Genomic DNA, 24,462 nt, shown 5'->3' with positions numbered 1-24,462 from the left:
GCAAAATAAGCACACAGTAAATTATTGTTTTTACCATTTACTATTAAAAATATTATTATCATTACAATAGAAAATTTGTTATGAGCAATTAAGCACACTGGCATTGAGGAATTGCAGCACAAATTTTAGTTGTGTTTAAGTACATTTTGTGCAAACACTAAAAGTACATAGTAAAGAGCACCAATTATGCTAATAAATTAGCACGTTAGCACGTTATTGTAATATCCCATAGTACATACATGTTATTAAAACTTGAACTAATGCACTGTGAGTCTTATAAATTGCTTACATACCTCACCGATTTCTGCATGTCTGGTAGTGATGTTAGGTTCTTGAACGAATCGTTCTTTTGAGCCGGTTCTCAGGAAGTAACCGGTCGAGCCGGTTCGCAAATCGAACTGAATCGAACTTTAGTTTTGGGCATAGGTTCCGGGTTGATGACGCAGGACGCACAGCCGAAATAGCACGTCGGACTCGTAAAGACCCGAACGAAGTTTGTCGATGATTGCCGAGGCGAGGATTGCCGACGATTCTGACGGATGAGTAGCCACACTGACACTGCGTGTGAATCACCGAGGATTTGAACGAGCCTGATACGCGAAGTTTTTTGTTTTATTAGTTTCTTGATATGTTTCTTTTATTAGAAAGCTTTAGTTTTGATACGATTTATTTTGGATGCAAATCATTGTAGTTGTTTAAGGAAGACCAATGAGTTTAACACACAAGTTTATTTATTACACAAATCCGCAATTGTGGATCAGTGTCTTTTAGGAATCTTATTCAAGTTGTATGCTTGTCAAAACTGGTCGATTATATCTGGCATTTACTATTTATTTATTATTTATGATCCGCGATTTAAACTGTGACCACAAACATTACTAACTTGTGAATGCAAGGCAATAAATCAGCTATGCCTTCACAAAAACAACTTTTTATTTAAATGTTTTAATGTGTTGACAAAAACGACTTTATTTGAATGTTTCATTGATACAATAAATGCGTAGTAATGTAATTTCTTGATGACGTCAGGAACCGGTTTTTGAACCGGTTCAATGAGCCGAACTGTCCGAAAAGAGCCGGTTCGCGAAAATGAATCGGACTTTGCATCACTAATGTCTGGAAAACGCTCGGATTAATGGTGCGTTCCAGGCAGGTTTTTAAACCCGTGAGTTACAACTTCAAAACCACAACTCACGACCCTATGCGTTCCAGGCAGCCTGTAACTCGTGTTTTTACAACCTTCTACCGGTGAAAGTGCTCTGGAACGGCAGTCAAACCCGTGACTTCCCACCCGTGAACTCGTACTAGATCGATGTACTCCCAGTTCAAAGTCGTGAGTCGTGGTTTTGAAGTCGTGAGTTACGGGTTACAGGTTGCCTGGAACGCAGCATTAGTTCCTGTCTCCGCCTCCCAAAATGTCTAGTGTATTCGGATTGGTCAGATGACTACTCAACTGTTATTGGTCAACTGGGTTCGGCGTGTGTTTGAAAGGTTACGCCCCTGACTACGCGTGGATTTTCCGGTTCTGACTGAGTCACAGGCAACGTAAACAAGCGCTATATTTCTCTATAAACGATGGTGTCTGTACTGCCTTACCACTTCAAGCTCGATCCAGAGAGTTCAGACGGCCGTTACGATGTGAACGATCTCCGTCAATGAACGCGATTGGATTTAACTTTTTTAGGTGTCCTTAGCTCTGCCAGAATGCTAAACGAAGACGAAAATGTGTTGCAAAGACATCCAAAAGGTAATTATAACGTACTACATTACTTTGCAAACTACATGGAAACACCAAATGTAGCACATAGAAGGTTTTATTTGAAATGATTATAAAACTATTTCACTTATTAACATTCTTTTACTATAGTAAACTTATAAAAGACCGCTTACATACTATATTGTGCAAACTATATGGAAACACCAAATGTAGCACATAGAAAGTATTTGTTGAAATGATTATAAAACTATTTCACTTATTAACATTATTTTACTATAGTAAACTTTATTATAAAAGACTGTTACATACTATATTACTGTGCAAACTATATGGAAACACCAAATGTAGCACAAAGAAAGTATTAATTGAAATGAATGTTCTACATTATTTCACTATGGTAAACTTTTTTATGAAAGACTGCTTACTTATAAGTGCTATGTTTTTACTTATTAGGTTTTAAGGAGAATGCAACATGTTCCAGGGCCTCTTACCTGCGTGATTCATCATCCAGGTTTTGCACAAATTGTCTAAATCCCTACACACAGAACATTTATTATACCGACTATAAGCCTTTGAGGTGCAGGACTAGAGTAAGTTTTATTACATTTTTAAACCAATAACACTAAAGTATCATTATAGTAACAAAGTACCCAAAAGAACAAAAGATGCAACTTTAAAGAAAATATAATAGTCAGTCAAAAGTTTTATTTATTTATTACAAATATATATTTAAATGTTAAACAATATACAAATAAACATACTTTAGTAACCATATTGTGCTCTTGTTTCAAAAATTGTTCAATTCATTTCTTACAGCTATCTATTCAGATAAATGGCACAGCAAAGCTTTGTCAGCTGGTGCTATTTAAGACGACACTATAAGGTTATCATCCTGTCGTGTGTTGTTCTCCAGATACGCTTGGAGCTTCCTGATCAGATCGGTCACAATTTTGGCTTTCGACGACCCCTGCACTGAAGATGGCATGCAATCACGTCCTCTTTTGAAGGTCTCTCAAACTGTGATGCCAGGTCCATTGGAATCGGGGTTTCCTTCAGCTTATCTTCAAATACCTCTTCAAACACAAGCCTGATCACATCATCCACATAACTGTAGAAATATTGCAGTCAATAAATCTTTTGTTTTGATCATTTATTTCCCTGCTTCATACATTAAGTTTTTAATTATGAATGTATTTGAAATAAAACATTACTGCTTACGGTATGTCACTTGTGTGTTTTGGGAACATAGCCTTGTACTTACCCTCTCCTGCTTTTGTTACGGCTTGGTGACATTGTAATGGATGGCTGCAAGGTACAAATACCTGTAAAATATAAACAAGCAATTAATTTATTGTAAAAGTAAATACTACTTTATTTAACACAGTTACTAAAATACTTAAATACCTGCACAGCATTCCAATAAATGAGAAAATCAAATTTTTTTTGCTGCAAATCTGAAATCTCAGGCTACGGACGGCAAAGGCATCCACTGATGATGATGATGGAAACATTGTGAAACGATGCTACTGCCTGGGTTCCTATTATTATGCAGAGAAAAAAAACTTTGTCATCATCAGTTATACATTTAAGACTGGTAGTGGTTTCACTAGGTAAATACATAATATGTGTTAAACACCTTTGCTCCTCATATGCCAGTCTGACTCCTTGTACTGTGTGTAATGATGTTGCATGTTTGCATACAGTGTAGAAGGATGTGTACAGTTGCGAATCTAGGATATAGACAAATAAAACAAACATGTATTCGGTCAAAAATAAATATTATAACAATAGAGTACAACGACTATAAATCGTTAAACTATTCATTAAAACGTAAATGTATTACATATTACATGGCCCAACATTAGCAACACACATTACGTGTTTACTTCGTTTCAAAATCTAAGAAAGCTTCAAGTAAATACAACAGTAAAATACATATAACTTTAAACAAATCATCTGTACTTAGAGTTTCTTGAGTTTGATCGTGAGAACAAATTTTACCGGTAACAGTTTAGCTGGCATTTGTATTTGTATTTATCTTAGCAAGTTTGTAAACATGTCTAAACCAACATTGATAAAAAAAAACGAAAGCCTGCATAATTCAACATACACGTGTGTAAGTATGGTACGTTGTTTATGAAATACAGTATTACAACACAAAACAATTAGCTTGCAAGCTTAAAGAGCACCAATTATGCTAATAAATTAGCACGTTAGCACGTTATTGCAATATCCCATAGTACATACATGTTATTAAAACTTTAATTAATGCACTGTGAGTCTTATAAATTGCTTACATACCTCACCGATTTCTGCCTGTCTGGAAAACGCTCGGATTTAGTTCCTGTCTCCGCCTCCCAAAATGTCTAGTGTATTCGGATTGGTCAGATGACTACTCAACTGTTATTGGTCAACTGGGTTCAGCGTGTGTTTGAAAGGTTACGCCCCTGACTACGCGTGGGTTTTCCGGTTCTGACTGAGAGTCACAGGCAACGTAAACAAGCGCTATATTTCTCTATAAACGATGGTGTCTGTACTGCCTTACCACTTCAAGCTCGATCCAGAGAGTTCATACGGCCGTTACAATATAAACGATCTCCGTCAATGAACGCGATTGGATTTAACTTTTTTAGGTGTCCTTAGCTCTGCCAGAATGCTAAACGAAGACGAAAATTTGTTGCAAAGACATCCAAAAGGTAATTATAACGTACTACATTACTTTGCAAACTATATGGAAACACCAAATTTAGCACATAGAAAGTATTTTTTGAAATGATTATAAAACTATTTCACTTTTTAACATTATTTTACTATAGTAAAGACTGCTTACATACTATATTACTGTGCAAACTATATGGAAACACCAAATTTAGCACATAGAAAGTATTTGTTGAAATTATTATAAAACTATTTCATTTGTTAACATTATTTTACTATAGTAAACTTTATTATAAAAGACTGCTTACATACTATATCACTGTGCAAACTATATGGAAACACCAAATGTAGCACAAAGAAAGTATTAATTGAAATGAATGTTCTACATTATTTCACTATGGTAAAGTTTATTATGAAAGACTGCTTACTTATAAGTGCTATGTTTTTACTTATTAGGTTTTAAGGAGAATGCAACATGTTCCAGGGCCTCTTACCTGCGTGATTCATCATCCAGGTTTTGCACAAATTGTCTAAATCCCTACACACAGAACATTTATTGTACCGACTATAAGCCTTTGAGGTGAAGGACTAGAGTAAGTTTTATTACATTTTTAAACCAATAACACTTAAGTATCATTATAGTAACAAAGTACCCAAAAGAACAAAAGATGTAACTTTAAAGAAAATATAATAGTCAGTCAAAAGTTTTTTTTATTTATTACAAATATATATTTAAATGTTAAACAATATACAAATAAACATACTTTAGTAACCATATTGTGCTCTTCTTTCAAAAATTTTTCAATTCATTTCTTACAGCTATCTATTCAGATAAATGGCATATCAAAGCTTTGTCAGCTGGTGCTATTTAAGACGACACTATAAGGTTATCATCCTGTTGTGTGTTGTTCTCCAGATACGCTTGGAGCTTCCTGATCAGATCGGTCACAATTTTGGCTTTCGACGACCCCTGCACTGAAGATGGCATGCAATCACGTCCTCCTTTGAAGGTCTCTCAAACTGTGATGCCAGGTCCATTGGAATCGGGGCTTCCTTCAGCTTATCTTCAAATACCTCATCAAACACAAGCCTGATCACATCCTCCACATAACTGTAGAAATATTGCAGTCAATAAATCTTTTGTTTTGATCATTTATTTCCCTGCTTCATACATTACGTTTTTAATTATGAATGTATTTGAAATAAAACATTACTGCTTACGGTATGTCACTTGTGTGTTTTGGGAACATAGCCTTGTACTTTCCCTCTCCTGCTTTTGTTACGGCTTGGTGACATTGTAATGGATGGCTGCAAGGTACAACCTGTAAAAATATAAACAAGCAATTAATTTATTGTAAAAGTAAATACTACTTTATTTAACACAGTTACTAAAATACTTAAATACCTGCACAGCATTCCAATAAATGAGAAAATAATTTTTTTTTTTGCTGCAAATCTGAAATCTCAGGCTACGGACAGCAAAGGCATCCACTGATGATGGTGATGGAAACATTGTGAAACGATGCTACTTCCTGGGTTCCTATTATTATGCAGAAAAAAAAACTTTGTCATCATCAGTTATACATCTAAGACTGGTAGTGGTTTCACTAGCTAAATACATCATATGTGTTACACACCTTTGCTCCTCATATGCCAGTCTGACTCCTTGTACTGTGTGTAATGATGTTGCATGTTTGCAAACAGTGTAGAAGGATGTGTCCAGCTGCGAATCTAAGATATAGACAAATAAAACAAACATGTATTCAGTCAAAAAGACATATTATAACAATAGAGTACCATGACTATAAATCGTTAGACTATTCATTAAAACGTAAATGTATTACATATTACATTAGCAACACACATTATGTGTTTACTTCGTTTCAAAATCTAAGAAAGCTTCAAGTAAATACAACAGTAAAATACATATAACTTTAAACAAATCATCTGTACTTAAGAGTTTCTTGAGTTTGATCATGAGAACAAATTTTACCGGTAACAGTTTAGCTGGTAACTTAGCAAGTTTGTAAACATGTCTAAACCAACATCGATAAAAAAACGATAGTCTGCATAATTCAACATACACGTGTGTAAATATGGTACGTTGTTTATGAAATACATTATTACAACACAAAACAATTAGCTTGCAAGCTTAGCTCTACACGCACATTATGTTAATCTCCGGTTACCGGTTACGTAACGTACAGTAAAAGGCAAATAATAAACGTGAATACTTACAGCCTGTGATCCAGAAGTGCACAGTAATCCAACTTTCAAGAGGAGACGTCGCGCAAATCCAGCTTCGGTTCATGAGAAGCAGTTATTGTGAAAACTCCGTGAACAACTTCTGACTGGATTTTTCCGGAACCGTATTAAACATGATGTCCTCTGTGGAAGTCCATAAAGTGCTTTTTTGCCCTCGCATCTAAAGAGACAGCGTCTACTCGAGAGATTTAATTAAACAATGAAACAAGAGTTTGCAAACAGAGTCAAAGCAGGGACTCACAACCTCCGCCATTTTAGCTCTCATCTGACTCGGCGCTCCCCACCCTCGTCTTTGAGGGCGTACCCAAGCAAAGCAGAGAGGGCTGAACTATGATAATGTTGGTCTTATCTACGTCACTAATCCCAGGAAGTAAACTGTTGCCTACAATCCGAGTGTTTTTTGTAGTCCTCGAACGTTAGAGATGATAACTCGCGTCATCGTTTTCTTTGAGGTATGTACTTTTTGAATATCGTTAGCATGTACTAATACACACTTACACACAAAAGGATGTTAAAAAACGTGTATCCCATAATAGGTGCTCTTTAACTCTACACGCACATTATGTTAATCTCCGGTTACCGGTTACGTAATGTACAGTAAAAGGCAAATAATAAACATGAATACTTACAGTCTGTGATCCAGAAGTGCACAGTAATCCAACTTTCAAGAGGAGACGTCGCGCAAATCCAGCTTCGGTTCATGAGAAGCAGTTATTGTGAAAACGCCGTGAACAACTTCTGACTGGATTTTTCCGGAACCGTATTAAACATGATGTCCTCTGTGGAAGTCCATAAAGTGCTATTTTGCCCTCGCATCTAAAGAGACAGCGTCTACTCGAGAGATTTAATCGCTTAAACAATGAAACAAGAGTTTGCAAACAGAGTCAAAGCAGGGACTCACAACCTCCGCCATTTTAGCTCTCTTCTGACTCGGCGCTCCCCACCCCCGTCTTTGAGGGCGTACCCAAGCAAAGCAGAGAGGGCTGAACTATTGGTGCGTTCCAGGCAGGTTTTTAAACCCGTGAGTTACGACTTCAAAACCACGACTCACGACCCTATGCGTTCCAGGCAGCCTGTAACTCGTGTTTTTACAACCTTCTACCGGTGAAAGTGCACTGGAAAGGCAGTCAAACCCGTGACTTCCCACCCGTGAACTCGTACTAGATCGATGTACTCCCAGTTCAAAGTCGTGAGTCGTGGTTTTGAAGTCGTGAGTTACGGGTTACAGGTTGCCTGGAACGCAGCATAAGATAATGTTGGTCTTATCTACGTCACTAATCCCAGGAAGTAAACTGTTGCCTACAATCCGAGTGTTTTTTGTAGTCCTCGAACGTTAGAGATGATAACTCGCGTCATCGTTTTCTTTGAGGTATGTACTTTTTGAATATCGTTAGCATGTACTAATGCACACTTACACACAAAAGGATGTTTAAAAACGTGTATCCCATAATAGGTGCTCTTTAATACTCTTTAAATAAAGCACAACAAGTAGAAGCATAATTGTTTTATACGTTATGTATATCAATCATATTTCTAATACAATACTACTCTTTTTCCTGAGCTTTGACAACCACAAGCGCCTCCTCTGATAATTTCTTGCATTCCTTTAATAACTTTTGGAAGTCGATAATATTTCAAATGTTTTTCTCCATGGCTGCGTTTACATTTTGCATTAACATGCGATCTTGGGGGCTTTTTACACCTGGTAACTTCATGCGTTTTCTCTGATCGGATAGCTATCTGATCGTAAAAAGACCAGGTGTAAATGCCCTCTGAAACGATTTAGAGACGGATTTAAATCCGATCGCTCAAACCACTTCAGGAGGTGGTCTGGGACGCATTTCAGAGAAGTGTAAATGCATCTGGTTGATGAAACCACATAAGTCGCGCTTTACTCCTCCCAAACGTCAGCACGTCACTCGCAAGTAAGCTGGAAGAGCGCCAAACAAACATAGCTGACACGCCTATTGCTTTATGGAGAGATGACAGCGGGTAAAAAAGCTTCCTAGAATCAATAAAAGAGTCTAATGACAAATTCAAATGATATTAAACAAAGAAATATAACGTTAAGAGAGAGTTTTGTGAATGCTTTTCCCGTCATGGACCTGCATTAAATCATCGCGCTGTCACTCTCCTGCTGCGCTGTACTGCGAGCATCAGCTCATGCCGAGCAAGGAGACGCGCGTCCCCTGCCCAACATTCAGTACAACATACAGTAAGTGCTGCATATTGTTGCGTAAACGTCATCTTAAGTTTTTTAAGGCGGAGTAATAAATAGTGTATTTGCATTTTGGGCGGGGGAAAAAAGATCAGATTCATATTCGTTTTGCCAAGACGCATTTATGTGGCCAAATGTAAATGGAACAGTCTTAACAAATCAGATGACTATCCGATCAGAGAAAACACATGAAGTGACCAGGTGTAAAAAGGCCCTCGGTGATCCGTTTACGCAGATCCGATCATCCGTATATCAGGACACGGCGCGTTTACATTTGTCACATAAATGTGGCTTCTGTATCTGATCGGATCCCGTTCAGGGAGACGCGCGCTGGGTGGATAGCTGTCAATCACAGATGGCTACAGCTGTCTTTCGCCACGATTTAGGGTTGTCGCGGTAACCGAAATCCCGTATTGTACAGTGAGAAGCAAACAGCAGAGAATAACTAGCAAACCCAAAAACCGTGATGTGCACATTTTAAGCTTTATTTTTTTTTAGCTTTAAAGGCTTTATCTTTGTTTATCTGCAACGTCAGCGCCAGGATTCAGCCAACGTTACCTGAACTTGACTTTCACCCGCATGCTTTTCATCAACAACAAAATCCGTGTGAAACATTAGGATGACCTTCCCGACTTTTTAGTCTGCCCGAATTCATACGTTTTTGATTTATGATTTAACTAAAACAGCTAACAATTTCCTAAATTTCCTGTTCATGTCTCCCTCTAGTCGTATAGTTATGTAATTTACAAACACATTTATAAGTAACTTACTTTGTATAAAACCAACATTGAATAAATGTATTTGGTTATTGCAGTGGCGAACCGTGGGTACTTCAGCTGGGCCTTCAAAATATGCAATGACGTGCAAATGCCTCTCCATCCATAATACTAGGCTATTCGTATTTCGTTAAATCATACAGTGAATGTGTAAAAATTCTGATCACGCAAAGTTGAATTACAGAATGGGCATTGTCTGCCTTAAAATGCAGTTTTAAAGTTTAAAATTAATTTAATCTAACTGATAAACACAAATACAGATTCTGCTGCTCTGTAATGACAGGGGCTCTGTAAATTTGCATTTAACCATCTTAAATTATTTTCTTTAATTTGTTTTTTATTTTTTGGAAATATATATTTAGCTGTAGGATACCTTGTTAATCTTTTTCATAAGGGGAAATATAGCACCCTGCGTTCTCAGTGCACCTCCTTGTGGCTTATAACTGTTGTCATAAGATATCCAGGGCTCGCAAAATCTCTAGCCCGAGCCCCGAGGTCCCGGGGCTATTACGAATTCTTGTCGGGCTACCAAAATGTGTCTCCGCCCTGACCATCGGGTATAGCGAGGTAAAAAATATTTGAATGTTTTCGCATTCTCTCAGATTTAGTTAGGAAATTATATTGTATGTAATTCGGCGTCGTCTGTCAGTCATTACTATCCTCACGTAACAAGTGAAACTGTCAGGAAGTAAAAGTATAATTAAACCCATTATTTTTCTCGTGTTCGCGTCATATGCACAAGCCGTTTCTCAATGTCAAGGATACTTCCTTGGCAGGACTAGTCCTTACAAGTCACTTCCTTCAGAGACGAGGCGAGGCTCCTTTTAAGCATTCGGAGAACACGTTAAATGGAACAGGCTAGCAAGTGCACGTCATTACGTCATTACGTGATTGGAAGGTGTGCTTTCGGTGCTGCGCGCAGAGGATTGTGGGTGATTTCAGCGCGTGAAGAGCGCGAAGGATACAAATTTGCATCCTTTCCTGTATATGGGATATTTGTCGAACGAAGGACTCAGTCCTTGGCTGAAATTTCGAGGATCCTCGACATTGGAACAGTCCTTCGACGGACGTCGATGACGTAGCATCCTCGAAATTCTAGCTTCCGAGGATCCTTCCTTGACATTGGGAAACGGCTACAGTCTCCTCTGCACGCGCTTCTCCCGGCTGTGCTCTTCACGTGTACGCGCTTAAGTAATTTCGTTGTTACCTCAGCCCTATCAAAATAGCTACAACGTCAATCACGTTTTCCGCCATTTACCTCAACCACTCTCACCGCAGAGATTCGGGCCATTAGACTGTATTAATATTAACGGTCTATGATCTTCGTCTTTGGTGTTTTACGGCAGCTCGCATCCAGTTTGTTGCATGATTAGGACTTCATGAAGGCTTACAATGTATTGTTTTTTGCCCGCCCACTTGAAATCAAAACGTGATTGGTCGATTTGCCCGTCACTCTCCACACCAAAACACATAGCTTGGCCTTCCCTGGGATTCATGAAGTCCTAACCAATGAATGAGCCAGATAACCGGGCCTTAATAGAGACAGACGATTCTGATTGGATTAGATGTTTTCATGACATGAACCTGACAGTAAACTTAACGTTAGAACATAGATGAGAGAAAATATATTACATGTATTGTATTAAATTGAATTAAATAGAAATTTAAAAATGTAAAAACATATTTTTATTGAATATTATTTATTTGTATTATTATAATAAAAATATTTTTATTAATTTTTTTAGGCCTTCTCTGAAGGCGTAGAAGGCCCTGAAGGTTCCCCACTGGGTTATTGTTATTATGGTTTGTAAGTGTTTTCAAGTAACTTAAAATGTGTTAAATGAGATAGAAACTGCTGACTAACCAGAAAGAAGCGCAACATTTACGTTGATATGTCGCCATGGAAACTCAAACATTATAACCATTTATTCAATTCTGCCATTAAATATTAAATCCCTCCATAAATAGTGGAAACATGTTAAACATATGACTGAATAAGTTAAATACAGTCAACAGTGTTAAAATGCTTTTGTATATCGATTTATTTCAAGATACGTTTAAGCTGCATTTCTCCACAAATATAAATTTGTGCGTCTCTCACCTGCGCTCCATGACCTAACGTCCTTTATTTTTGACAGCTGTCAGTGAGATGAGATGATAGTGGGCGGGGATTTGTGTGACGTTGGCCTGCAAATGCAGATAGGATGGCTGGATTGCGTTTACATTACACTAAGATCCGATCACAAAGCGTCCTCGACTACCTCTGCATCAGGACACACAGACCGGATAACATTCCGAACACAAACGCGTTTACACTTGTCTTTTCAATGTGTATTTGGACAACATCCGGATACAGGTCGCATGTTAATGCCAAGTGTAAACGCAGCCCATGTGTCCTATTGGTACAACCTCAAACAAGGCAATAATTAACCATTTTCCTTGACGACGTTCGGGATATACTTCAGTGCCTGTGCTCTGTTGTGATGCGGAGTGCCTCCAATATGGCATCTTTCGCTCTGATGACGCGTTGTGAAAACCCCCTATATGCACAAAGACAATATGAGCTTTTTGTCCTCTTTTTGTTTTATAATAGATTACTAAAGTGATAGTTACAGCAGCCGTGAGGACAGTTGAAAGTGCAGGCAGTGACAGTCAGTCACGTGAAGGGGTCAGATTGGCAGAGGGAGAGGCACTGTGTTAAAAAAAGCTACTTCTATAAGTATTATATAAATGTATATGCATATGTACTTATAATAAAAATATGATTGGTTCAGTAACTTCAGTTTGAAATTCATTGTCTTTTATAAGTACATTAAATAAAAAAAACTATTGGATGATCTAACTGTATTATTGTACAGTCTTATTATTGGATTACGTATAATACTTCTATAGCCTACGTGTTATATAAATGTATTTATATGCATAGTTGCATACGTACTTATTAATATGATTGGTTCAGTTTGAAATTTATTATCTTTTATTATTAAATAAAATAAATAAATAAAACTATTATTGGATGATCCGCAACCCCCCCCCCCCCCCCCCCCGGTGACGTCTGCCCCTCGTCCCGAATTTCAGTCAGTCTCATCTGGGGCCGTATTCACAAAGCATTTTATCTTATCACTAAGAGTACTCCTAAATCGCACTAAAAGATTTTAGCTAGGAGTTTTCTCTTAAAAGTTATTCACAACGCCTTTCAGACCTACTTTTAGTAAGGAAAAATGATAACTCCTAAACTAAGAGTGAGTCTTCGTTGCTACGGATGACGTCAATTCTCATGCACGAGCTGCCTCGCAATGACCACGGTGATTGGTTGTTAGATGACAGGGCTGTCATGCGTAACATAACACAGACGCACCAAATCATGGAATTACAATATCGAAATATGTCTGTGTCCTATACAAAATAATAATAGTAATGCCATCAAAATGCATATATTAAAGAAAAGTCGTGAATTAAATTAAATTAAATCAAGCCTAATACAAATGAAAACCGCCAATTGCCTAATAATAAAACGACTTTGCATTACTTGCTTGATTAATGTACATCCTATTAGCCTAAATAGACTTCTTAAAGCAAGGAAATGTTGCCCATATTAAAGAAGCCTGCCTAATGTAATAAATAAAGGATGGTGGAACTCGCCAAAAGAAAGCCCAAATGGATGCAGGATCAGTTACTGCTGCTGGCCCAGTTGGTGCTGGAAAAAAGCAACGTAATAAAAGGGAAATTCGGCACTGAGATATCAAGCAAAACTAAGCGTGAGACATGCGAGAAAGTGATGCGCGGGTCAATGTACAAAACAACTGGCACCCGACCAACGTTTTCAACTAACCCGCCCGCAACCAGGACCACAAAAAATAAAAAATAAATAGTGTACCCGACCCGCTCCCTGGCCAGCATTTTTTTTTAAGTAGTAATTGTTTAATAGTTAATTGCCATCTTTACGACCCGACCGAACGCGACCCGAATATCATAAAAAATATTTTTGGATGACTCGTGACCGCGGGTGACCACATGCATCCGCTCATTTCCGATCAACCCGCGCATCACTGGGGAGAGGATTTGTTGCAGATCAATGCAACATTCCTGCTTATGTCGCGGACCCCGGACGAATGCGAGAGGCGGTGGTATATGCATTACAATCGCAGTAGAGGGTTGAGATTGCAGCCTTTAAACAGACTAGCATGGCAACAGGTATGCCTATAATATTAAATATTTAATATCATTATTGTTTCATGTAATTCTAAAAAACTTCCTGCTTGTCATGAATGTAATGAATTATGAAACAAATGTCATAAACAATATGCTTACATTAAAGTGTGCTTTTAAGTATGTGCAATGCTTTTGAGTTGGTGAAACTGTCCATGTTAAGGAGGATCAGCACCTAAGGCATTTTAAGATCCTTTGTGAATAGGTCTTAGTGAGTTAGGAGTCCTCTCGACTTCTTTTAAGCTGTCCCAGACTTAGGTGCTACTTTTAGGGCTAAAATGCTTCGTGAATTACTTTTAGTGAAAAAAATTAGGAGTCCTAAAGTTAGGAGTGACACGCCCATTATTTTTAGGAGTTGCTCCTAAATTCGCCAGTTAGGAGCTACTTTTAGCCTTAAAATTCTTTGTGAATACGGCCCCTGGTCACCCTAATGCCAAGTGTTTTTGTTAATGCAAAGATGTATCAGAAGTTTCTGACCTGCACAGACACACAGGTCGAGCCTTTCACTTCAATACTGTATTTGCCAGGAACATTGGTCAGTTTCTTCTCCTGATACAGTAACTTGTTGTCCTGATTCACATCAAAGTTGTGAGAGTCTCCTGCTGACTGAACCGTCACTGTACTGAAACCATCAGAGCTGAAGACTTTGGTGGCGTACAAAGACAAAGCCTGAAGAGCCACAACTGTGTCCTGATAACATCACAACATCATCATTACAACATAGAAATGCATTCTGGGTAATATTAACAAACATAAATGTTTATTAATATGATTAACCTGTGTAGATGAGAATCCTCCATAGGCATTCTGCTGCTTGACAAGCCAGCTGACGATCCTGTTAGCATAACCCAGCTCAACTGTAGTGACTGAATCTGAAGTGAGAACAGCTAGCAGAACATATGAGCTGATCTCCACTGACAGAGAACCAGAATCATCAACAGATCCTGACTGAGACCAATGAAGCTGAGACCCTTTAGGATCAAAGACATGTGAATAAACGACAGATAAAACAACAGATATTGTTGACATTCAAGAATACATGAATGTCTTTACCTTCTGAAATGGCAAGATTTTCCATTTCCTTTAAAAGCTGCTGTCTGGTGTCCGTGTCATTCGCCAGACTGAAAGTGTAGGCAAGCAGCGCAGTGCTGTAAGTGTTTTTAAGATTCCCAATGATGGACCTCAAACAGAACAAACCTTGAGCGACCACAGGATCCTGAAACACAATCAGATAAACAGCAGATGTGAGTGTCATTCATCTAATAGTTTATACTATGATGTCTGTTGATGTACTTACTGTGACTGGAGTTTCCAGTTCAAGTAATGATGCAGTGATGTAAGCAGTCATGGTTATATTATCATTTACTCCACCCTGTAGAGACACAGAAGCAAATAAAGCGAAATACTGTAGTAAATTTATCATGAAAATCTTCAATCACGTACCTTCATTCTGTTGTTGAACAAACTTCCTTGTTGAATAAAACAACCATCTGTACTGCGCCTGCTTATTAACCAATCCTTTGCACTTTGAATAACATGTGGATCAATGTATATGTACTTCTGTGCTTTGCCAAAAGACCTCAGGACAAAAGATGTCAACCTGGAGGTTTGGAAATTGGAGATTTATCAGTTTTTGATCAATAGTCTTGATCATGCCAAAGTGAAAGTGAAAATTAAAATGAAATATTCACCATGTATTCTCTTCACCACTGCCGAATGTACTGTATCCACCACTGTCATGTCTGTAGTTCAGCTGTCTCTGATATCCTGTTTAGTTTGACAGTGATTGAACAGTGAAACAATGACTATTAATCTTTATTATTACACTCATTGGAATGTTTGATTTTGATTGGAAACATTTGGAGGTTTGTTATTCCCAACTAATTACCGCTCAAAACTAATAACACACAGTAACCTGGATACTGTAAATCATTTTGACAAGTACAGTTTAATATTACACAAAAATTTAATATAAATATAACATATATGACATCATATTTACAAATTATTAAACCAAATAGTGTGTTTGTGACATTTGAATGTCCTGTCTTATCTTAAAACAAAAAGTAAACGGGTTTTCCACACGGAAGGTCTGCATTTGTTAAAAATAAACTAATAAAATATTTCAAGTCTATATTTAATGTTCCTTACCTTAGTTGTGAGGTAAATAGCCATGTAAAGGGGGATAATGTACAGGGGCTAGTGTACTGTCAGGGCTTATTTCTGCAGTAACAACTGGCTGCCATTATCCCTTAACCCTGGAGAACCCCCAGGTCAAATTTGGCCAATGTAAATTGATGCTAAGAGAAAGGTTCTTGGGTTCTCCAGGGTTAAACAACATTTTGATGCAAGCATGAATCAAATCCATGATTTGTTTTTTCTTACCACTCTTCAGGAATCTTGTGGCTCTCTCTCTGATGGCTGAAGTGAGTTGCTTTGTGTTTTCCAGATACTGTAAAATGTAAATATTGGGAGACAGAACAGCAATGTTTTGTTCTCCACAGCCGTACGGCATTCGTAATAATCCATGAAGATTCTGCAGTGCACGACCCAAAATGTCTCCTACAACAGAAATGTAATTAATTTATATTTTATTTTAAATTGAATGACACAAATGTAACGTCTCATTTCTGTTTGTGTATCTACAGTAAATGTTACCAATCACTGAAACTGAAGATCTGGCTGATCCCTCTATCACATCTTTAGGAAGCGTCAGATCCAGCTCTTCTGAAAGACTGTTACCTTTAAAACAGAAAAATGAAATCAATGATCAGTAAAACAACACTAATAATGTTTATCTCAGAAATAGTTTGTTCACTTCTAAAAGTAACAAGCTGATTTTGAGCCTAACTTTTGTGAAGGACAGATGCACTTTGTGCACCATTAACTACAATTATATAGATTGGAAGAGCCAGGACATTTTCTAATATAACTCTGATTGTGTCCCAAAGAAGATAGTAACATACACCTATGGTTTTAGGGTGAGTAAATCATGGGGTAATTTTTATTTTTCGGCAGTTTTTTTACACTATTAGCTATCACAATGGCCATTATATCCTGATCATCAAAAGAGAACAAGAAGTGCAATGAATTTAAGCTCTTTGTATAAAATAAATAAAAAAAACAATGTGAAAAATCACTAGTTTAATGTTCAATATTAATGGTCATTATATGATTAAATAACATTCAGAAAGTTTGATCTTCAGAATTTAGTTAATATAACCACCAGCTATGGGTATTGGCATCTTTATCAGCAGATATCAGTCTAAATAATCGGTTATCATATTGTTGGAAAAATTTAATACAGATGTGTCTCTAATAAAAAACAATTAGCAAGATTAATTTGGGCATGGGACTAAAAAAACCCAGACAAATATTTGCAGACAAACCCTTTGGACACAGTAACCAGCTGTGAGTCTCTGTCTTTTCAGTCCCTTCAGCCTACAGCAGAAAATAATATAACAGATTTATGATTAAAATCATATCATAGTAATGTAAGCAATATTAGGATGACATACTGTATAAGAAACATCTGTGTTATGTGTGAGATCTGTTGGCGGTGAGCTCACCTGTACAAGGAGACTTCGAGTAACTATGTCAATGCGTCCTCTCTCTGGCACGCTCACAATCTCATTGTCACACACAGTCTGTGACTGCTCTGCCTCTGCACTCACTGTTATATTCAACACTCCTACAAAACAAACAACTCATGATCATCTCCACTGATGAAATACTTACAAAAACACAAGACACTGATTCAGATTAAACAAACTGACCAAGAACAGAAGGAGTGAGAATCCATTTAAAGGTTTTTCTTCCATTAGCACACAGACAGGATGAATACTGGTCATCATCAGAGGAGGCTTTAAGAGTGAAGTCTGAAGATGGAGCTGGAGTTACTTTAACCTGTCCATGAAAGATGAAGGATTACTTCAGATTTGATATGACAGAAATATGAGAAGATGTTCACAGAAATCTCACCATACATTTGGACAGATAGTTGAAGACGGTGGCCTTCAGTTCAAAGATCTCCCCACGGATGATGGAGTAAGGCAGAGAAAGCTCCAGGAAGAAGGGCTGGAAAACTGTCAGCTGAGCAGGAGGAGCCAAACCCAAACCTTTGGAGGACAGACAGAAGGCATCCGTCTCCCAAGTGGTGATGGTGTCAGGAACCTTGACAGGAACCTGTGTTGATCCAGAGTCCCTGTGGTGGAATTACTACAATATTTCAGTCTGCTGTAAAGCTCAATAAAGCTAAATCAGTTACAGCACTGAACTTAAATAACAGAAAACAATAGGAATCCAAAATAATCAAAAGATTTTGTCTCCTGTGCAGTAATATATTATTATAAATAATAGGCATAAGGTGAAATAATATGTTAAAGAATCGTTCTTGATGATTTCAATAGAATTGATTGTTCACATGACTGAAAACACACATATTCACTAACCCAACTTCAGCAAGTTGCCAGATCCATGTTTCTGGAAAGACGGTCCGAACCGTCACTGATTCGATTTGATTTGACATTGGTGATGCAATATCCGCTAAGATGGTCATAACAGGTACTGGAGCATGTTGGCGATACATCACTAAAATAATAAAAAACACATGTTGTTTGTTACAAGACCTCACTAAGATTATATCATTCAATCTGACAAGCAACTTGTAAAATGCCTAACTTGATGTCAAGTAACTTGTATAAGTACTGTAAGATCACAGTCATGATATTGGCATTTCTAGTGTCCAGCTACAGTAACAATAAAATTAAAACCACCTGCACTTTTCAATAATAATGATACTTTGATTTGACTATTTTAACCTTTATTGTTAAAGGTCTAATAATAAAAGATTTTTGAAGGCAGCATTGATATATCCTTCGCTTCCTTTCATGTCCCCCAAATCTATGCATGTGTGTGCATGAGGAATAGTTGAAAACACCTAAATGGGAATCTTAAGTATTATCATCATGCTTATTATAAAAACTCTGCATGTTTATGTCATTGCCTGATTGGGCAGCGAGGCAACAAGTCAGCTACTTAAAGGCAGGGTAGGCAGGAATTATCTAAAAAAACTTTTTTACAAATTTGTTTAAACTTTATATACAAATGCATAATTAAAATGTAAGTACTCTGAAAAAGAGAATATAAAAGTCGGGTGTCTGTAGACCTCTCACGACTGTTTTAAACACAGTTAATTATTTCCATTCGGGACAAAACAAATGATTAGCTTGCGCGAATATCCCTCTCTCTCGCGACCATGTCACCACCCGTTGTTATGGGATCTGCCCAGAAATGCGCACACCCGATTGATTTGAACGTGCACGAGGCACTCTAGAAAGAGCATTCACAACTCACAAAAAGTGCATTCAGAAGTCACAGTACCTGCATATCTATGGAGCTAGAAGAGTCTCAATAAAGACAATTGCACACACTACATTCACATATGCACACACAGGATTCATAAATACACACGCAGGATACACAAATGCACACAAAATTCACAAATGCACACACAAAATTTAAGAAGCACAGAAGATTCACAAATGCACACAAAATTCACAAATGCACACAAAATTCATAAATACACAACCAATTCAGAAATGCAAACAACATTTACAAATGCACTCAAGATTCACAAATGCACAGGACAAGATTCAGAAATGTATTTCTAATGCACACACAAATATATCTTGATTTACAAACTGTTTTTGGTCTGTGAACTTTACTGCATTTGTGTGTGAATTTTGAGACTCCCCTGACTTGGCTCGACACACAAATGCCTTTTTATAAACAGGGAATGATCTGCAACCAATCAGATATCTCCCTTGTTTTAGTCAATCACAACAACGCACCCCACGTGGGGGATTGTTTACTTATAAGCCAATCACATGACCTTTAAGCTGGTTTGCCAACCGCCAATAAAACCGAAGAAGAAGAAGTTTACACAGCGTGATATGCACGTGGTGCGGGCGCGAGCTAACGTTAGCGCGGTGGAGTTCTGTCTGTCAGTTGGTTGGTTGAGACCTCAACATGGCTTCTGGCAACCACAGGGGAGCGGTATGTAGAACTTAAAGTGTTTAGCTAGTTATCTCCTTGGTTGCAGATCATTCCCAGTTTACAAAAAAGGCATTTGTGTGTCGAGCCAAGTCAGGGGAGTCTCAAAATTCACACACAAATGCAGTAAACTTCACAGACCAAAACAGTTTGTAAATCAAGATATATTTGTGTGTGCATCAGAAATACATTTCTGAATCTTGTCCTGTGCATTTAAGAATCTTGAGTGCATTTGTAAATGTTGTTTGCATTTCTGAATTGGTTGTGTATTTATGAATTTTGTGTGCATTTCTGAATTTTGTGTACATTTGTGAATCTTCTGTGCTTCTTAAATTTTGTGTGTGCATTTGTGAATTTTGTGTTTGCATTTGTGAATTTTGTGCGCATTTGTGTATCCTGTGTGTGTATTTATGAATTCTGTGTGTGCATATGTGAATGTAGTGTGTGCATTTATCTTTATTGAGACTCTTCTAGCTCCATACATATCCAGTCAGCGAAGGCAAAAAGGGAATAAACGAAGCAATCAAACGCGAGTAAATATCACGTGACTTTTCCTCGAGTCGATGATGCGGTAACTTAGATGTATTGTCTGCGGAGTGTGGTCCTCATCAGAGTCAACAATGCTTTCATCACGGAAACTCTTCCATGCAAAACACTGGCTTAATAGTGAGTACTAAAAGCCATCCTATCTGTTTATATTCCTAGTGATAAAGTTAGGTGTATTATTACATGTGATTGTGACATGATGTTATTACATGCACCGCGCTCCTTCCTCTCCGCTTGTCTGAGGTAAATTCTTCTCCCAGCAGAGCTGTCAGTGTCCCGCGTTCATGTGTTTTGGGGGCGTGGTTTTAGAAGAAACCCAGAAGGGAGGGGGTGGAGTGAATGGAAAATGAGCTGTGTTTACAACAGTGGTGAGAGGTCTACAGACACTCAATTTTTATACTCTCTTTTTCAGAGTACTTACATTTTACTTATGTATTGATATATAAAGACAGTTTAAACAAATTTGTAAAGAAGTTTTTTTAGATAATTCCTGCCTATCCTGCCTTTAAGCTAAAGGCTGGTTTAGACGGTATGAATTTAAAATCGTCAGCCGATTTTCCAACCCTGAGAGACCCCACACAGTTTTGGTCGTACAGTTAGTGGTGCGCCACCACATGGCAAAATCAACACATCACACACGAACCGATTTGACTCCCGAGCAGTCCCAGGTCAGACGGGAAATCTCGCAAAATCTCTCGACGGGAAATCTCGCAAAATCTCTCGAGATCAAACGTGATTTCAGAGTAAACAATCATGGCGGACGAAGAGGATGCAGTGGCGATAGTTTGCAGTTTGTTTTTAACCGACAAAAAACGTTCTCAAAAGAAAAGGCGATGGTCAAAGAAGTGGAGACAAGACAACGCGACCATGGACTATACTTGCTACATCATGATATGGAGGTGAGTTGTTGTGACCCGTGATTTTGTTTACATGACACCGGTACATCCTCGCTTCCTCGTCACCTCGCTTTCTGATTGGCTACTCGTCACAGTCCACAGGCTGCATGCTCGTTTGTCCCCGGGAGACACCACACACGAGAAGAAATCGGGCCAAAAAAATCCAACATGTTGGATATCCCCGATTTGAGATCGGAGCGGTCCCGAGGTGCTTCCGAGTAGACGAGAGCAGTCTAAACACACCACACACGGCAAGAATATCTGATCAGTTTATTTTACGATTATCGGAGCATCCTTAAGATTGTCGGAAGGGGTGAATCGGGGCTAAAATCGGCCTAATTATCCTGCCGTGTGAACCAGCCATAAGCTGTCTGACACAGGTGTAATTTCAACTGAAACAGGAAGTCAGTACAGAACTAATGAGCTATGGTTAATATTTTATAATTTTCACTCATATTATATCAGCAACTATTTCAAAACAAATGCCCCTTATATTTAAATAACACAGAGCATTAAAATATTTTATGTACTGTACCAGTATCACGGTATTTTTGATAATTCAAGCCCCTGAATGTCAGGCATCGAGGAATTTGAATAGCCAGATTTGTTGCCATCTTCAGTCCCACTCTCTGTCAAACAGTAAAAATCCAAAATTTATGCAAATAAACATTTTAAACAAAACAAGCATTTAATTTATGCATGTAAATACCCTCATGATTATTAATAACATTACTGTCAGTCATAACCGCCACTAGTTACCTTTAAGGTTTCATAGGCACCTTCTGTTTCCGAGGCTCGGCGGGGTCTCACATGCAAACACTCCTGTTCATCTTCAACATTGTAAGGATAATGTGAGACTGACTGCACTGGAAGCAGGTCGAAGATCTGTGATGGGAGCAAGATCCAACATTATCACTCTGATTTGTAACATTTTTGCACAGAACACTTCTAGTTTGTGTGTCTTTCAGCATCAGACTTTAATACAGAACACAGGGGCCGGATTCACAAAACATTCTTAAGAAGAAAAATCTTCTTAACTGCCATTTTTATCTTAAATTCAAGCTTAAGAAAAAAAGTTAAGAATATTTTGTATTCTCAAAAAAGCTTCTTAAGAAAGTTCTCATTTTTTTCCTTAAAGGCGGAGTCCATGATGTTTGAAAGCCAGTGTTGATATTTGAAATCGCCTAAACAAACACGCCCCTACCCCAATAGAATCTGGACCTTCTGTTGATAGACCCGCCCCACACATACGCAACCCGGCATTTGATTTGATTGGCTATAAGTGTGTTTTGGTAGTCGGCCCGTCTCCTTTTCCAAACCGTTTTTCAAACATCGTGGACTCCGCCTTTAAGTATGTTCTTAAGAAAAAAATTAAGAAGATTTCCAATTCTCGAAAAATTAACTGTCTTAAATAACATCTTAAAGTTAGGATAACCACACAGTGGTCTTAAATCTCAAAATGTAAGATGTTTTATAAGTTAATGTGATTGTTTTAAATTTGACATGTTGTATTTTGTAGTCTGAAATGGCAATTTAATCAGTTTACTTCACATAGATTAGTTTAAAGAGAAATTCCATACTCATATAATGAAGTTTAATGGCTTACTCAGTAATATGTCATGAAACACAAATAAGTATTAGTGATAATATTAGCAAACATTTAACTTCCTCCGTAATAGCTTACATTCATTGTGAAATTACTTAACAGCTAAAAGTCGCTCTAAGCGTGAGGTGAACCGGTAATCGCTCCGTCATGTGAGTCGAGGGCTCCGAAACCACGGGCACGCTTCACCCTCCGCGTCCGTCTCATGACGCATGAGCGCTGGTCGCGGTAGACGAAGCCGTGGGCACGGAGAGTGAAGCAGAGCGCTCGACCCGCATGACGGACCAATTGGGACATTATGGAATTATATTTACGCACCGCCTTAATACTGTAGCTGGCCTCTGTTACAACAGCAAATAACATCCTGTAGAAGTCTGCATCACTCGTTTGTATGCGTTAATGATCGCAAGGTAGTCAAAAGATTAATGCATAAGTGTATTGTTACCTCATTAGCAGGGTATCTTAATTCATTTTATTCTTAAGACACAAATTTAAGATATTCTTAAGAAAAAAATTGAGAACTTCTTAAGAAATGTTTGAGAATTGCACTTAGGAACATTCTTACGCACTTCTTATAATTTATCTTAAGAACTTTCTTATTTTTTGTCTTAAGAATGTTTTTGTGAATCCGGCCCCTGGTTCTTGGATTAAGTGACGGAAGAACTTAAGAATCGAAAGAGCATTTTCTTACACTATGTTAAAGACATGGGAAAAAATATACATGTACTATACATGCACTTTAAAAGCATTTACACCTTATCAGCATCCAGACGTTTTTCTTGTTCCAAGATGTGAACACTTTGATCTACAGCACTGAGAGCACACAGTGAACCAGGCTGAGCTGACAGCTGTATTGTGTTTGCTTCACCTGGAACTGCTGTAGCAGGAGAAAACTGAAGAGACACCTGAAACAACATAAGTGAGTACTGTGTCATTTTACATATCGTAATTGACTTATTCTTAGTCATTATAGCTTGCCTGGAAATTGTAAAAGAGGTGTCAAAAACAGGGCTTTAAGTGTAAAATACCGAACTTGTCCTTTAAAGTTACTTTAGGATCACTAAAAGAATCTAATTGGCCAAACACAATTATTTCAGTTTTACTCTCATTAAAATTTTAAACAATGAAAGACAACCAGGCTTTCACATCAGACTCTGTTTCATCACCATATCGACTCTATTTTAAGGGTAGGTAGATTTGTGTATCATCAACATAGGAATGGAAAGACAGACCATGCTTTCTGAAGATAGAATCCAGAGGGAGCATATAAAGTGAAAAAAGAATGGGACCTAGAATGGAGCCCTGGGGAACACCACACGACAAAGAAGCTACCTCGAGGAGTCTTCACCAAAGTTAACCGTTAAACTTTGATTAGAAAGATAAGAGTTAAAACATTTAAGAGTACTGCCTTTAATGCCTACACAGTGCTCCAAACAAGCAAGCAGGATTGCATGATCTACACAGTTTCAAAAGCAGCACTCAAGTCAAGGAGCACTAGCACAGCATGATCCCCAGAGTCA

At 37.9% G+C, this 24,462-nt stretch overlaps 1 protein-coding gene and 1 long non-coding RNA gene across 4 annotated transcripts in view; both read right to left on the bottom strand.

Annotated features, from left to right (window-relative positions):
* LOC135771153 (alpha-2-macroglobulin-like) overlaps positions 1-24,462 on the bottom strand; it is a 163,034-nt gene that overhangs the window by 13,001 nt on the left and 125,571 nt on the right. The window contains exons 14-29 of one of the 2 annotated variants that reach the window (XM_065281254.2): positions 23,698-23,847; positions 22,099-22,224; positions 21,875-21,968; positions 18,295-18,433; positions 17,825-18,047; positions 17,620-17,749; positions 17,413-17,534; positions 17,233-17,284; positions 16,502-16,585; positions 16,229-16,405; positions 15,535-15,610; positions 15,287-15,443; positions 15,141-15,215; positions 14,897-15,059; positions 14,621-14,814; positions 14,321-14,533 (exon numbers count right to left, since the gene is read on the bottom strand). The exons of the other annotated variant lie outside the window; for it this stretch is intronic. Of the exons in view, the coding sequence (XP_065137326.1) occupies positions 14,321-14,533; positions 14,621-14,814; positions 14,897-15,059; positions 15,141-15,215; positions 15,287-15,443; positions 15,535-15,610; positions 16,229-16,405; positions 16,502-16,585; positions 17,233-17,284; positions 17,413-17,534; positions 17,620-17,749; positions 17,825-18,047; positions 18,295-18,433; positions 21,875-21,968; positions 22,099-22,224; positions 23,698-23,847 (2,175 nt within the window). The remainder of the gene's footprint in view (positions 1-14,320; positions 14,534-14,620; positions 14,815-14,896; positions 15,060-15,140; positions 15,216-15,286; positions 15,444-15,534; positions 15,611-16,228; positions 16,406-16,501; positions 16,586-17,232; positions 17,285-17,412; positions 17,535-17,619; positions 17,750-17,824; positions 18,048-18,294; positions 18,434-21,874; positions 21,969-22,098; positions 22,225-23,697; positions 23,848-24,462) is intronic. 2 annotated transcript variants of the gene reach the window in all.
* LOC135771161 (uncharacterized) lies at positions 2,688-12,636 on the bottom strand. Of its 2 annotated transcripts, none has more exons than XR_010542849.2 (8): positions 6,614-12,636; positions 6,013-6,106; positions 5,781-5,915; positions 5,597-5,697; positions 3,354-5,486; positions 3,122-3,255; positions 2,979-3,039; positions 2,688-2,825 (listed from the first exon to the last, which is right to left on the bottom strand). It is a non-coding gene; the product is annotated as an uncharacterized lncRNA (long non-coding RNA). The 2 variants fall into 2 exon arrangements; XR_012337212.1 differs by having other exon boundaries at positions 2,706-2,825; positions 2,936-3,039.

The sequence above is a fragment of the Paramisgurnus dabryanus genome, chromosome 8 (assembly GCF_030506205.2).
Source record: "Paramisgurnus dabryanus chromosome 8, PD_genome_1.1, whole genome shotgun sequence".
NCBI classification, from domain to species: Eukaryota; Metazoa; Chordata; class Actinopteri; order Cypriniformes; family Cobitidae; genus Paramisgurnus; species Paramisgurnus dabryanus.
Note: the sequence above shows the minus strand (reverse complement) of the source record. Positions and strands in the feature narration are given on the sequence as shown.